The 16,180-nt window shown below is 48.5% G+C and overlaps 1 protein-coding gene across 4 annotated transcripts in view; it reads left to right on the top strand.

The window, feature by feature from the left end:
* TIPARP (TCDD inducible poly(ADP-ribose) polymerase) overlaps window positions 1-6,338 on the top strand; it is a 32,229-nt gene extending 25,891 nt beyond the window's left edge. For 3 of the 4 annotated variants that reach the window (XM_072344616.1, XM_072344617.1, XM_072344618.1), the window contains 4 exons: window positions 316-484; window positions 1,193-1,374; window positions 5,161-5,436; window positions 5,596-6,337. In XM_072344616.1, the coding sequence (XP_072200717.1) occupies window positions 316-484; window positions 1,193-1,374; window positions 5,161-5,436; window positions 5,596-6,043 (1,075 nt within the window). In that variant the 3' untranslated portion in view covers window positions 6,044-6,337. Of the gene's footprint in view, window positions 1-315; window positions 485-1,192; window positions 1,375-5,160; window positions 5,437-5,595 lie in introns of all 4 variants that reach the window. The other variant, XM_072344619.1, reaches the window with a different exon arrangement.
* The last annotated feature ends 9,842 nt before the right edge of the window (window positions 6,339-16,180 follow it).

Raw genomic sequence — 16,180 nt, 5'->3', positions numbered from 1 at the left:
CATTCATGCATATGGAATGAATGTCGCTGGGCCAGGAAGACTGCTGGGTTTGGGTTTGGGCTGCTCTCTGCTGCAGACCATGGTTTTTCACTGCTGCTCCACAGAGCCTTGTGAAGAGTTAGTTGGCCCTGTTTTGTCCTGGCATACATTCCATGCGGAGCATGGAGCATCCCTCTGGTTGTGGGACTGGCTGTGGGCACATCTGGCCTCTGGGGAGCATTGCGTGAGCTGGGGCTCTGTCCTTTGCCATCTCAGATAATTGTAACAGGTTACAGAAAGTGAGAGTTCCATATTTCTCTTTATTTGTGCTTCCAGGGGACATGAGTTCTGGGTGGATTTGAATGTTATGAAGTTATACGAAACTGTTGAGTTTGACCAAATGCGGAGGCTGTCCACACCATCCTGTCCCAGCTCCAGCTCCAACTACTACACGGTCTGGAAGTACTTCTGCAGGGACCATTTCGTCTGGAGAGAATACTCTGAGGTATTTGACATCTCCCAGGGTCCTGCTCTTGGGCTGTACCACAGATCTACCTATGCAGATTGTGCTATAAGCAACATGCACATTTTCAGTCTGCTTTCTCTTTGAACAATTTGGAAAGTTACCATTGTCCTTTAATGAACATAGTTTTCTGTACCAGGTTTTAAATAAGCCTTCTGTCTTTTGTCTTCCATCTCTTTAACCCCTAATATGGATACATAAACTACATCCACTGTTCAACATGTTGGTGTGAGACAAAACCAACACAAAACCAGAGCGTTTCTGTCTGCTCTCCATTAAGCCTTTTAGATACCTGTGGTAGTTAAGGGCTCATCTGGGGCTGACCAGAACCACAGATGAGTACAAAATATTTTGAATAAAATCTCATCAGTGCCTTAAAATTTTGGCAGTGCTGGAAAGACCTCTATCAGTATAAAATACATCACATTCACCTTTTTCATGCGTCGTGCTGACTTTATAAGCATGCTCGGAAACTTAGAGCAGAGCACTGCATACAGCCTTTGCAAATAGAAATGTGCAAGAGCTAGAGAGAGTCCAGAAGAAATGCTTTTCAGTGGCCCATGTGCTTCAGAGCAAGGGAAAGAGAGAGGAGAAGGGATTGGATAGAGGGACTCCTTGAGGTGCCTGGGAGAAATACTGACTTTGAACACATAATTTATCACGTGTATGCTTTCTATTTTCTTGCAACAGCCTGTTGTACGGTTGATAGAAGAAGCCAGCTGCCGAGGTCTGAAGGAGGTCCGCTTTGTGACCTGGCATAACCAGTATATCTTAAACATCAAAGATGGGTTCCAGCAGAATGCGTGCTTCAGGAGAGAAATCAAGAGAAGACCGCTTCTTCGCTCCTGCGTTGTGCTGATGCCGTTCTTACAGTACGTATCCTAGCAGAATCGAAACCTTGTGTGTTTCTCGTGGTGGTCTGTCCATGTGAATTGTGTTCATTAGGATATGACAAGGGAACAGGTGTCATTTTGTAGAAAAATGCTTGGCTGAATTGGCAACTACTCACTTAATACTTCTCAAGGCAAGTGTTATCTGAGTAACACCTCACCGCTGGTCTCTGTTATTTGAAGACTCTAATATACCTTCTGGATCTCAGAACATCAGAAGCCCAGATGTACTTAATGCTTGCCAAACTGTTGTCCAGCTTGCAGCCTTTCACCCACTGTGGTGACTGCCAGGCCATCACTTCTAGGTCCCATAAAAGTGAGTGCTCAAAAGCATTCTATAATTTTCAAGCACAATTAAAGCATTCCTTGGTTTTATTGTGATCTCAAGGGGGGTGAACATGTTTACCATCAAAGGCAGCAAAGAAAGTGTTGCATTGTAGTCATTTTTGATTACAATTCATAAAAATGCCATTTTTGTGATCTCACCAGCACAGCTGGAAGCATTATTGTCAGAGTTCAGTAGTTAGGAACATATTGTCCTGTTAGCGAAGGGGTGGAAGTCATTAGTCTGAGTGGAAGCCTGGCATGCTGGGCCAATCAAAGGAGATTTAACTGCTGCATTAGGGCTAGAATGCTCGTTAGCTTGCAGGGTTGTTAGAGCATCTAATTGCAAGGTGAAAGTGAGTTTGGGCGGAGCCTCAGAACAAGTGGCTGTTAGATATGTTTTTAGATGTGGCTTTTGGAAAACCAAAAGTAATTGAAGAGGTACTTGGAAGATGCAAATGAGATGAGCAAACACAGACTTGCTGGGTATAGCAATTATGGTTCTGATCTTACTGAAACGTAAGGGTTTAAGTTATTTCCCTGATGTTTTACCAACAGTGACTTTATTGGTTTTATTACAGTTGAAGTCTGTGGTTTTGAAAGATGCTAAAATTATGCAATTCTCAATAACTTTAGTGGGCCGTTGAGGTTCTGATTCTCCGAGGGCTGGGCCAGAACTACCAGATCTAAATTTCAGCTCTAATATTAGTTTTTCTGCCACAAACCTCATTCTTTTTATTTTTTATCCAAAGTCCTCGTAATTCTGACTTAAAAATCCAGCAACTGTCAATAGGGACCAGAAGAGCGTCTTGAACATCAATGAGAAATGTCTTTAAAAAGCCAGTGTTTGCCTGCACGTATCACACAGTGCTCCCACCTGCAGGGTTTCTCCCCCACCTGCTTGTATCAGTTATGAAAGTTTGAAAGAGTGCTGGAATGGAAACAGTGGTGAATGTGTGACAGCGATTAACAAATGCTGACTTTTGACTGTTTTCCCTTGTATAATACATGCTCGCACCAAAGTTATATTACTCAGAATGGATGAACAAAGTGCACCAAAGGATGCAGGGTTTTTATTGTGCTTGCTGACTTACTCATTAATCCCCAGCTTACTGTTATTTTGCACTTGCTCCTTCAGCCCAAGTGTGAGTGAGGTTCTCAGCTGACTTTAGTATGAAAAGAACTAACTGAATAAAACCACAGTGGAATATTGTAGACTGCTGTTTTAATACTCACTCTTAGAAAAAGCCATCTTCTGGGTCTCTTTAAGCTATTAATAAACAGTAAGAAGAAGTTTGAGTTCAGTCAAATCCATGCAAATGAGCTGAAATCTCTGTTCAGCTTTGAGCAGCCGGTGGAAGCCACGTGAACAGTTTTGTGGAGTATTTCTGCTTTGAGTAGTGCGAACGGTATTACAGTTAACCGCCTCTGGTTCTGAAATCAAATGTGTCTATTTAAGAACAGGCACACACACCACTGTTCCTGTAGACCCGAGGAGCTCAAAAGCAATCAGAAAATTGCATGGAATTATTACTGGGTCACGCAAAAACTCTCATGAGGTTCTTTCAGGCTCACATATCAGAGTTTAAATATCCTGAAAGGCAACCTAAATTGACATTTCTGTAGCTAGGATGTAAATAACAGTAAATTGTTATTTCTCTAGGTAATTATGTTGGCTCTGCAGAGAAAGCAAGCTAACAAGCATGGGCAATCAGAAGTTGCTCTGTTTTTGGTATACCTTGGGAACAAGTGGCTTTTCAGCCACAATTGCACTGGAACAGATGATTGATTCTTGAAGATTCACTCTGTGTAAATAACTTTGCCTTTAGCAAGCTGTGAGAGCTTGCTCCCCAGCAAACTTCCTTTGACAAAGAGGGGGCAGGGAGTCTTGTTTGCCTGTTGTGCCAATGCACTAAATGCAATTGCATATCTTCAGGGAGGTGGGGTTTGGCCTTGGGTGTTGTCAAACCTCCGCTTGCCCAAGGTGAATACACAAAGTTTGCTCCCCCTCTTGCCCCCGAGGCAGAACAAATCTTCTCCTTATGCTTTGGCTATGATGTTTTATGAGAAAACAAGTGACCTGAGCAATTTCATGGGCATGGTTAAGATGAGCTGTGCTGTTTGGAGACAGGGCTTGCCTTGTGTCTCCTGAGTCAGGCAGCAGAAACCCCCTGTCACTTTGTAATCTTTGCTAACAAGAGCTGGCTGCTTCTCACTGCTCTTCATCCATTTGTCATCACTTTGGGTCGGTCCCAGAGTCAGTAGCAAACCTTTTTGTGTGAGAACACTTAAGCAATATATTCAACTGCTTAAGGCTGAGAGAGTTCATTGTGTTCCTGCCACCTCACCAGCCTCATGAGCTGAAGATATATATGCTTACAGATTGAAAACCAGAGCCTGAACCTGCAAGCTTTACATGTTCAAAGTATTTGCATTGACGTAAGTGGGAGAACTCCAATAAGTAAGGATTATTCAGCTGAGCAAAGCTTGCATGTTCAGATTATAATCAGGTGAATATAAGCCACAAATGCCGTACTCTTTATCTAAATTTAGCAGGTTCAAAAGCATGAACAATTCCACGGTGGTGCAGGTAGACATTAAGAATGCAATCTTGCCTGTACCACAACCTGTGTCCATGTCAACTTGATTTTGCCAAGGTGTGGCCCTTTTCTGGTGCACATGGTGCTTTTCTGCCTTAAGCATTAGAGGCAGATGGCCTTCCTTCTGCCATTGCTGACCTCTTACCTGGCAGCACTCCCAAAAGGAGAGTCTGCTCTCACACATGGAAATAAGGAGCTGCAAATGCAAATCAACATCTGGCCTGTGCAAATGAAAACAGTACAGTCCTGGGTAGCACTGCAAACACAACCCTTTTTCTACATAATGTAGTGAAATATATGCAGCTTTTGCCTGTAAATATTATTAATCATGGATATTCGTTATACTCTGCAAGAAAATGTTTCTGCTCCTGGTGTTGTAGTCTAGGGAAATTAGGTCAGATGTTGCCAAATTATTCTTCTCTTCTGATTCTGTATGTCTTACTCTGTATTTTAAAATAAGTAATAGTTTACTACCTGCTTATAAAACGTTTGTGTTTGATAGCGTTCTGCCTCTTATGTAGTTTATAACCACCCCTCCACCCCAGAATCTGAGCAGTAAAGATCATAATGAGCTTTTAAATCACCGCCAGCTGCTAAGATTTTCCCCAGTGAAGCTGCATGCTGGAAACTCAGGGTTTTATTATTAGTTTGGATGGATGCAGGAGTTATTAAAAGAGAAGAAATAGCTGATATAATTGTTTTAAACAAGCATTATGGTTATGTAAATGGTTACCAAATCAAAGAGCAGAGATTGTTAAGAAACATTGGTGACCCAATAACTGTGATGAGAAGCTGTTTGGTTTGCGAGTGTTCAGTTGTAAATTTGTTCTTCTTCCCAAACCAGGACTCTAGGTGGCAATTCTCCAGTGCCCTCTCCATCAGCCGAACCACTTTCCTCACATGTCTTATCTCCAACTGCTGTTACCTCTCCAAACTTCTATCCTGAAACCTGGATTAGTATGGATCCATCTCAGGACTTCATCCAAGTGCCTGTTCTGAAAGAAGATAAAAGCTATAGAACCATTTATAACCTGTTTCACAAAACTGTGCCAGAGACCAAATATAAAATTTTGAAAATTCTGAGAGTGCAAAACCAGTTTCTTTGGGAGAAATATAAAAGGTAAGATGACGCAAGTACTGTGTTCTCGTATCTCCCCTTACACCTAATGTTCCAGAGCAAAATGTCGATGCCCTTTGCTTGACGAGCTGTAGTGAAAACTGCTCTTCGCTCACAGATCTGCAATGAATTCTCATCTTCGGTTTCCATTTTCTATTCCAGGAAAAAGGAATATATGTCCAAGAAAATGACTGGGCTTGACAGGATAATGAACGAAAGGCATTTGTTCCACGGCACCTCCCAGGATGTGGTGGATGGTATCTGCAAGCACAACTTCGACCCGCGCGTCTGCGGGAAGCACGCCACCATGTTCGGACAGGGCAGTTACTTTGCCAGAAAGGCAAGCTATTCTCACAACTTTTCCAAAAGGTCACCCAGAGGAGTTCATTACATGTTCCTGGCTAAAGTACTGACGGGGAGATACACCGTGGGCAATCACACCATGAGGAGACCTCCGCCTGTCAACCCGGGCAGCATTACCAGTGACCTCTATGACTCTTGTGTGGACAATTACTTTGAGCCTCAGATTTTTGTCATTTTTAACGATGATCAGAGCTACCCCTATTTTATTATCCAGTATGAAGAAGTTAGCAACACTGTCTCCATTTGAAAACTTGTGCTGCTAAGTTATTCATTTTAATAAACCCTTATTGACATTTGTAGCAGTTTTTGTGGGGGGAAAAAAAACAACAAAAATCCATTACAGAACTGAATAAAATGACTTGTTTGCAAGGAGGTGAATCTAAACATGCAGAGGAAGATCTGAAGTGACCAACTGTGCACTTGCTGTTTGATTATGGATGTGCAAACTGTAAATATTTTTCCATTGTTTATAGTTGAAAATCTGTGCCTTTTGTTATAAAGCACTGTTTATTTATGTTAGTAAATATTCATGTTTAAAATTGTGTTTGCGTGCATAATTTCAGTTGTGTTGTGTGCATATTGCAGCGTCTAGAAAACTGTGCCCTGATCTTGAAGTCTTAGGATGGACATTGCTAGGTGGAGTCATCCAGGTTGGGTAGGACCTTCCAGATCACAAAGTCCAGCCCGACCCACTAAGTGCCCTCACTGAGCTCATGGCACTCAGTGCCATGGCTGCATGTCCCTCTAGCACTGCCAGGCATGGGGACTCCGGCAGTGCCCTGGGCAGCCTGTTCCAGTGCTCAGCCACCTCTCTGTAAAGAAATTCTTCCTAATGTCCAGTGTAAACTTTCTCTGCTGTGTCTTGAGGCTGTTTCCATGCATCCTTGATAATCCAAACCAGATAATTTCATCCCAAGTCTACTACATGAGACGTGCTCATAGCCACTTTTCTTTACTGTTCTACTTCAAGAGGATTGGGAGACATTGCCAAACTAACATGTTGCTTGTAGTTTGGATTACTAAACAAATTCACACTGCTGGTCAGATGTCCTGAGCTGAACGAAGGCAGCTCTGCAAAATGGGTTTATTGGAAAAGAAACCTCAAAGAAACCCTGTCTTTGATGAGAGGGTTTCTTTCATTTCAAGAATGAAAGTTCTTGCTAATGTTACTTTTACAGTCAATTAAGCTGATACTAAACGAGTTAACAAATGATATATTAAAGTAATTGTCAACACATTATACTCATTTAATCAGGGCCTTTATTGTGTTTTCCAGGCATCTCTGCTTGGCTTGGTGCATCTCAGTATCTTTAGTGGTGTTATGGACAAGAAGTAGAGAGTAGTGACTGCTGGTTGCAAGTGCCCCCAGCCAGGAGGAGTGCAGAGGACAGGTCAGTGATTCAGAGCCCTACACACTGCCCAGGAGGATGAGCTCTTGAGCTCTTCTCAGTACCACCTGTCTTAACCCTGCTTGTACCTGCAGCAGTGGAACCACTGTAGGTGGGAGGAGGGGCAGAACTCAGGCAGCTGGTTCCAATTAGCTCCCTGCCTCTGTTCTTGGCACTGTAGGGGGTGTTTGCCTTGGGGGAGGAGGGCTGTGTTGGTGTGGGGGATGTCCTGGAAAGATGTCAGGAAGGTAAGGTGGGCTGTGGGGCAGGGGGTTGGGGCTGGTGATAAAGCCTAGGTTGTTGTCTTTTAAAAGCTATTCAGTCTTCTGCCTTGCTTCTTTCTGATGGCCATCGGGATTTCCTGGCTATAGGAGTGGACTGGTGATGTCTGTTGGGAGAACTGGGAGAGCCTGGGCCTGATCCAAGCCTTGCAAATGGGAGTGCCCCTGCTGGCTTGGGAACTAGGGGACTGCTGCAGTTCTTCCCCTGAGTGTTCATGTGTGGCTATATATGTGTATGTATACATTTAGAAATGCCATACACAAACACAAGTGACCTGAAACTCCTGCTGGTGAGCACAGGTGGAGTATCAAAATGCTTGTTACTGTGTTTCCCACCCTGCTCACTTCCCCTTGCTGTTGTTATGATCTGAGTTTTGCCTGTGCCAGCACTGAGATTGCTGGGCAGGATTTGTCCCCTTTGTAGCCATTCTGCACAGTGCTGGGCTGTGGCTGCTGAGCTGGTTCAGGTTTTTCCATAGCATAAGCAAGTGATTGAATTTTCTGGTGCTGCTTTCAGTGGTGTCACTTGTCAAGAAATCTGGGATTTTGTACCCCAGCTCCTGGGGCAATCATTCACAATACTTTGCAATTGTTCACTCTAATTTCCAGCCTCAACTGGAAATCAGAGGTTCTCACTCAGCATTGAGAACTGGGAGCTTGGCTAGGCAACATCTCTTCCACCAGGGCTTCTCTGCCAGCAGCGGTCAGCAGCATCACCTCCATGCTAATGCAGCAAACAAAAAACCCTCTCAGTTCTTCTCCGATGTCTGAAGCGTGCTGTTATGAGAGCATTTTCCCATCCACTGGACAGCAATGTCAGATTGACCTAAGGATTGTTCTTTCCTACATGTATGCTGGGCTCCTTTTTTCCCCTGCTAGAGGGGTACAAGCTGTTTCAAATATGCTTGGATGATTATAAATCATCATCTGCTTTTCTTCCCTTTCATAAGGAATGAGTTCTTGCGTATTGATTCACACTTGGTCTTGTTTTGTCTTGCTGTGGGACTTGGTGCAATCTTCTCACCTCTGACTCTGCCCAGCACAGAAGGGTTTCCCAGACCTCACTCAGAGTGGAGCTGTGCCTCCTCCAGGAGCAGAGGTCGTTCCGCAGTGGGTGGCTGGGGCCTGCAGCAGCCCCCTGAGGGGCATGGTCCGTGTTGCAGAATGTGGAGGAGGCTGCCCCTGGTCTTGGTCTGGAGGACTCAAGGGCCTGCCGTGCTGTGAGGCTGAGTCCCAGACCAGCTGTGTGGTGGAACTTCTCCTTCTGCACCCAGCACTGCCCATCCAGGAATTTCCCCTCCCTTCTCACTTCTGGATGCTGGAGGGGAAGAGGCCGCCCTGTGCGGGCACACAAACATGCTCGTGGCATGGCACAGCCTGGCTGAATGCATCCTACTGGATGGAAGAGTCCTTGGAATCAGAACTGCAGAATCATTAAGGTTGGAAAAGACCTCCAAGATCACCAAGTCCAACCCCAGCCCATTCCCACTGTGCTCACTGACCCTCAGTGCCACATCTCCACAGTTCTGGAATGTCTCCAGGGACAGTGACCCCACCACCCCCTGAGCAGCCTGTTCCAATGCCTCACCACTCTTTTAGAGAAGCAGTGTTTCCTAATAACCAACCTGAACCTCCCCCAGTGCAACATGAGGCATCACCTCTTGTCCTATTGCTGTTACCTGGGAGCAGAGGCTAAACCCCCACCCCACCCTCTGGTGACTGCCATGCAGGTGGCACTGCTGGTGTATGGTGATGGAATCGGGACCACGCTTGATTTCCACACTGTCACTCAGAACCCTCTGGGCACCACAGGTGATATGTCCCCATGTGTCCCCATGCCCACTGGCATGCAGCCTGCATTCCATGACTCAGCCTGGCCCTGTTGCTGTTAGGGATACATCCCCTCTGCACTGTGTGCAGCTGGCTGTGCTGGTCCGACGGGTGCAGATGGGCCGCCTCCACGGAGGGACCTGCCAGGCTGCCTCTGCTCCCTGTGGCTGAAGCACACCCATGGCTGTTACAGGGCAGCTGAAGTGGGTTCCTGAGCCCAACACCAGCATGGGTGAGATCTCCTGAGCCTCCTTCAGGCTGAGCAGCCCAGGCTCTCAGCTCTCCTCACAGCAGCAGTGCTCTGGGCCCCGCAACATCTGGGTTGGTTTGTGTTCTACTTGCAGCCCAGTAGGACCACAGGTCCTTCCCTGCAGAGCCACATCCAGCCAGATACCCCTGCTGCCCTTCTGCCAGGACTGCTTGTTGCACTTCTCGTTGAGCCACACTGTGCAGACCAAGAACAGCAGCACTGTCCCAGCAAGGGCCCAACAGGACATCTTCCTCCTTCATGGATTGCCTTTTTGTTTTCTCCCTCAGCTTTTGAAACACAAGGAAGAAGGAAGTTCAGAGCCAGCATTGGGTGATGAGCCACCGAGTTCCCAGTGTGGCTGCTACATGTCATTTCACCAGGGCCCCCTTTTAGGGGTGGAATCATAGAACCATAGACTAGTTTGGGTTGGAAGGGACTTCAAAGGCCTTCCTGTTCCAAGGGCAGATGCCCCACAGAACATCTAGCTGGAAAGCAAAGGGTATGCACAGCCCTTCCATCTCTTGTGCACCCAAAGCCAGCCAGGACCAGCAATGGGCTGAGGGGGATGTAGAGCTGCTGGCAGCACTGGTGAGGTGGGGACAGAGGGCAAAGAGAAATTAGGAAGTGATTTAAGAAAAGTGAGAACTGGTTTCTTCTTGTGAGGAGGAAGGGAGAGCGAAAGGAGCAGGAACAGAAACAGGGAAGGGAGGGTATGAAGAGCACAAGGAAATGTCCATTGGAAAAATGCTAGGGTAGAAACAAGCAGAAAATGAGAGCAGGAGAGAAGAAGCTTCAGGAAATGGGAAGGAAGTCGCTGGTGACTGGAAATCAATGGCCAAAAAATAATGAGCATGCAGAAAGCACAGAAACCCAGCCCCAGGGGCAGCCGCTGTGTTCCATCATGAGTAGGAGGCTGCAAAACCAGGCGATGCTTTCTTGTACCAAGAGGCTTTGTGGCTCTGCTGTGTTCATCATTGCTTCCTCAGGAATCTGCACACAATGGAAGGAGGGAGCTCCATACCATTCCAAAACCAAAGGCTGCTGATATCCTCAGATATCTCCATCCCCATTTCTTTGGGAGGGGGCCTTGTGCAAGAGGAAGTGGAAACCATGGTGCCGCTGCCTGGAGTGGCTCCTGCTGATATTTGTCCATAGAGTGAAACTGGAAATGACATTTTAGGAACGCACATGGTGATTTATCAGGGTACAACTGCTCCACACAATGCCTCCCCGAGCCCAGCGGCAGCACCTTCACTGTGCAGCAAGACCAGCACATTGCTTGGGGTGAGCTGGGAGCTTGGGGGCTGGGTCAGCTCCTGCTGTACAAGGCTGGAGAGTGCTGGTGGTGTCCTGCAGGACGTGGGAGGTGATGTGGGGCTGTGGCTGTGCTCATCTCTGACAGGCCCTGCTGAACGCCTGGGGCACGACCATGGCAGGGTGTTATCAAACAGCTGTCGCACAGCTCCCACACGGAGATGCACACACATGAGGTAGGTGTGCTGCCCATCCCCTTAAATTACAGCCTACACACCTGCAATTTGGGGGATGTGCCCTAATGCGTTTCAGTGTGCACAAGCGAGAGGGCAGCAAGACCTGCCTGAGAGCTGCGTGCCGCCAGCTGGGTCTTGCTGTGCCCTGCCCACCCTGCATGCTTCTCCTGCTCTTCCATTCCCCTGAAAGCTGCCATTTTCCCATGGATTTCCTCCCCCAGGGAGGCAGTGCTGGCAGCCTGGCTCCATCCACTTCCTGCAGAACCCCACAGACCCTCTCTGTGCTGTGTCACATATGCTGGGTGAGGGCTTAAGCAGCTGTGAATCTGTTGGGGATGAGGTCACAGTTTGTGAGGCATTTAAATTCTTTTCTTCATGGAAAGCATCAAGCCTGGTATCGCACTGATATTTCCATGCTCTGCAGGTTTTCATTTGTTTTGCACGCCAAGGCAAACCATGCCCAGATGTCTAAGAGGCAGGATCTCCTTCAGAGCAGTCCTGAACAACCCAGGGTTATGCAGGAGCTTGTGCTGCTGCCACCAGCACAGGGTTTTGTTGAAGGCCCTGCCACGGCCTGCTGCGCCCTGAGCATGGTCTGCCTCACTGCCCTTACCATAAAAGAACAGCCCTGCAGAGCCAGGGGTGCAGGCTGAGGGACTGCAGTGACTGCTCTTGGTCCCCTGGGTGCATTTTCCTTATGCCCTCAGGCCAATTAGCATCAAGGAGAGTGGCTTGTGCCAGCCCAGAGCAGAGCAGTCCCTCACAGGAGGACCTTGTTGGCTCCTTCTGACTGCGGTTTACATTTGGAGCTGCTCCGTTTGGTGCATTAACAAGAATGCTGAAAAATGTGGGGAAGCAATCCTGGCTGTTGCCATGCTGAAGTACTTTCTTAACGAATTTTAATGAGCTCATTCTGGGAATGAGTTGGTGTGTCCATATATAACTGGACCTCTGGAAAAACCATATGAGGCGCTCTGCCAGCAGCTGTGCACGTATCCCACTGCATGGTCCCAGCCTTCCATCACACACTGTGACTTCCTTAGTTACTGTTTCCAAGGGAAAAGCACCAGCGGTTGTCATAAACTTTGCTTCCCCAGCCTGCCAAAGAGGGGATTGCAAGGGATTCATGTACAGGGGAGCACCAAAAGGGTCTCTGTGGGGCCACAGAGCTGCTGGAGCTGCTCATCTCCAGGGAAAGACTGTGAGTCCCCATCCCATGACAAAATGAGCCGGTATTTTTAAGGACAACCGTGAGGTCCTGCAGCCCGACATCATTTCTCTGCCCTATGGGTGCTGGGTTTTCCCACGTTATGATAGAATAACACTAGATGTGTTTCTTGTGTGGTCTCCCAGTGGGATTTGAAAGGACCACAGCGAGGCCCAGGATGCCTGAGGATGCTGTCCGAGTGCTCTCTTTCCTCCCCTGCAGTCCCATCTTCCAAAGCTTCTCTGCTCTTTTCTGTTCCTCCATGGAATATTTTTCATTCTTAAATTGATTATTTGCCATTTGAATATTTCTGTGTGAAGATTTGTGCTCCTCCAGTGAGACACGTCAGTAAAAAGTTGAGCTTTAGAAGCTGTCTTGATGATGCATCTCTGAGTGGCCATTATTTTCTCCTGGCTCTCACTCCAAGCAGCCACTTGTCTCTGCCTGTGTCTCTGCTCCATACTGGAGCTCCTTTAGCACCTTGATAAAACCACCTTTGGTGGACCACACATCTGTAACAAGACAAGGACGTCAGGGAGGCTGAAACCAAATGAAGAGTGCCGGGCTCTGGGTCCTGCTCCAGCTCTGCCACCGAGCGAGTGGCCTGACAGTTCCATCCATCCACCTTGTGCAGCCTGAGCAGGGAGAGGCTCTGCACAAACAGCGTGCAATTAGTCTTCTCTGGGTCAAAGCGAATTCCACACCACTCACGTCCTGTTGCTGCCTGGCTGCTCTCTTCCTCCCAGCCAGGAAGGCATTATGTGGCAAGGATTACGTGAAGCAAATTTTAGCTTCTATTTTTAAGAGTCCTGAAAGGCGATACCTCGATGTTAGTCACTGCTGTCCTCAAAATAAACGGCACGGCAGCTCCGGGCACTTTGACATTCATGGGAAGCTGGAGCGGGCGCAGTGTAGATGTGCAGATGTGCTCTGGCAGCAGGGCCAGCAGGGCACGACCGCAGTTCAGCAGCAGCTCCGTGCTCCTCGGGGAGGGCTCTGCAGACACCCCGCGGTGCTGCTGTCTCTGGGTGAGCTGGGAATGCAAGGCGGCCCCAGCCATGCGTGCTGGAAATGAGCACGGAGCGCGAGGCAGCAGCCGGCGAGCAGATGATGACAGACCTACATTTGTCTCATGAGCCGATCCCTGCAGGCGAATGGAGCCCCGGCGAATGCGCTGGCACAAGCGGCCGCGTGCTGCTCCCGCTGCACCGCCCTGCAGTGTGGCAGTGCCCAGGGATGTGCGTGTGAAGAAGCAGGTCACGGGCAGTAGCGACGGAACGCAGGGAGGCACAAATGCAGCAGAGCGGTGGGGCTGTCCTTGGTTTGCTTCTCCGTGGCTCCGCCGGCGATGTCCCCGGGGGCTCCCTGGTGTAACATTGATTTCTATGAGCTCACACCCACCCGGGTTGCTGCCTGGAGGGGCGGTTTGGCTGAAGGAGGCAGGCGTCCCTTGGCAGCCAGCAGCCCCTTCCCTACCTCTGCGGGTCATGCTGGGGGTGAGGCTGAGCTCTGCCTCAGCTCCTTGCTGCCTTCTGAAACTGCAGACAATGTGAGCAGCCTTCAGCTGCTAGAGAAGATTCAATTATTTCCCAGATACAGAGAAAGGCAGTAGTTAGGGGAAGATTATGTGTGTTCTTGGCCCCCTATGTCCTCGCCATGATTTACCAGCAGACCATGTTTCCGTAAGCAAACTTGTATAGGAGACAATTCTGGTTGATGCTACCGCTGTCGCAGCCCTGCACTTCCCTCCAGGGCACCTGCCTCCAGGATTTCCTCTGCCCTCTGACTGGGAGCTGCTGCTCACTCCCGGCCTTACTCACTTCCAGCCACAGCCCTGCTTCCTGCTGTGGAGGCTGCACACTGCTGTGAAAGCCACAGGCGAGCCAGTGGTGAGCAAGCAGCCCCATCCCGCTGCCGTGTGTGCACCACTGCCCCGACACGGCCTCACCTCCTTTTAATGCCTGCAACACCCTGGTGAGGAGCAGCAATACTTGCTAGCAGATGAGTTGCACAAGACAGAAGCTGAGTCACTGTCCCAGAGCGTCTGATGAATAGGAATTGAATGCAGACCTCACACGGCCAAGGACTGTACTCATAACTACCAGAAACCCTCTTCTTGTAATGGGAAAAGAAGTTGTTTCAGAAGTAGAGCTGTCTCACTGCAGAAGAACCACCTGTGTTGCTGGCTTTTCTCCTCGCTTGCTCACTCCCATCCTGCCCACTCGGGGGACACCTCACTGCTTTCACTCCCTGATAGCAGAGGGTCCCCATCTGTAAAGCAAACAAGAGCCAGGACTTGGCACTGACATGGAACCCTCCACCCTCCGGCACCTTGATAACACAACAGGTCTTTCAGCAAACAGGTTTATAGAACAGGCATGGCGCAGACAAACAGCCACTACAGGGCCGTGGTGCAGCCGTGCTGGGGCTGCATTCTTTTGGGGCAGGGACTGGCTCTTATCACGTTTTCAGAGCACCAGGCGCTGTGGACCTTAATCCTGCTGGGGCCTCAAGGCGTGACAGCTGCATAAATATTTAATGTGCCTTTACTGGTGGGGTGGGGAATGTCACTCCTATCCCCGATGGGAAGTGCTGATCCTCTGTGCGTGTGACTGAGCTGTTACTGTACTTTAAGATACAATGCTGAGTATCTACCACAGTATCTGCTGAGGTACAGCAGAGTGTACTCCAACGTGTGTTGCACAAAGAGCAAACAGCGGCATGGGAGCACTTTGATTCTGCAGGCTTCGGTCCCAGTTGGGCACACAGAGCTGCAGAGCTCCCCAGCCCCACACGTTCCATGCTGCAGAGCTTTTGGAGCCCTGCTGCCATGGCTCACTCACGGCAGACAGCAGCATGGGAAGTGGCACACACCTATGGCGGGCAGCTGGTGCCTTTGGCTAGAGAGGGCTTCCTGCACACCTTGCAGAAATCACAGCCTTTTATCCCATATTTGGAGAAAAATTCCATCAGTAAAAGGTCAGGAAGCTTATATTTGTATGTGTTTGTCTGTTCTGCAAGGATGGAAAACATTGTGAAAGGAGCTCTTAAGCTGGAGGATGTGAGATTTGCTCTTCTCTGCAGCTTTCCTGTGGCTAAGGACATGACTAATCCCCTGTGACAGCCCTGTGCTTGCAGCCTGCTGCTCTTACTGGTGCATCAGGGACTCTGGCACGTTCCACCACGGCAAATGGCTGTACCTTGCTATCTGCACCAATACCTCTGGCAAGTCATAATGCCACAGCACGTCCATGTAGCTCAAAGCTGTGGCTACAGTTCACTGGTGCAAAGATACTGGTGAAATATTATGTAAACAGGAAGAAAATATGCCTGTTCCCTTAGTGACTCCATAGTGACAGGCAAATGCTGTCCAATTTCACAATTATCTCTCTCCTCTTGAGGGTGTAGTTCTCTAGTTCTGCTCGCTGTCTCTCCTGCTGTCAGGTGAGACAAGCTGGCTGCAGCCCCGCACAGCACTCAGCCCACAACATGGGCAGCCCCTGCTCTCCTGACCCCCACTGCTCCCCACAGACAGCTGCTAGGCAGCTAAAACACATCCTGTGAGCACCGAGTGCTGTCAAACAACTGGCCATTAGCTTGACGTGAGCCTTATCTGGGAGGGAAGCGGTGCAGAAATCCAAACAGAAGCCATCCCACGGGCTGGCACTCTCTTGGAGCTTGGCAGAGGGACACGCTGCTGGTGGAAGGCTGCATCCCAAACCCTCCTGGCACCAGATATGCTCTTAGCAGGGCTACAAACGCTCCTTTGTGCATAGTCCTGATAACACACTTCAGGCTCCACTCGTGCTCCCAAGTATCTCAACAGTTTCTGGGCCTTTTACTGACCACTGTGCCAAATCCTTCAAGACGGGTGACAAAGAAACCCAAAGCAAATGTTTTGTCTAAAATTTCCAGTCTTAAACCACTTGAGATAATTG

The sequence above is a fragment of the Excalfactoria chinensis genome, chromosome 9 (assembly GCF_039878825.1).
Source record: "Excalfactoria chinensis isolate bCotChi1 chromosome 9, bCotChi1.hap2, whole genome shotgun sequence".
Taxonomy (NCBI): Eukaryota; Metazoa; Chordata; class Aves; order Galliformes; family Phasianidae; genus Excalfactoria; species Excalfactoria chinensis.
The sequence above is the reverse complement of the archived record's forward strand: the minus strand, read 5'-3'. Positions and strand labels throughout refer to the sequence as shown.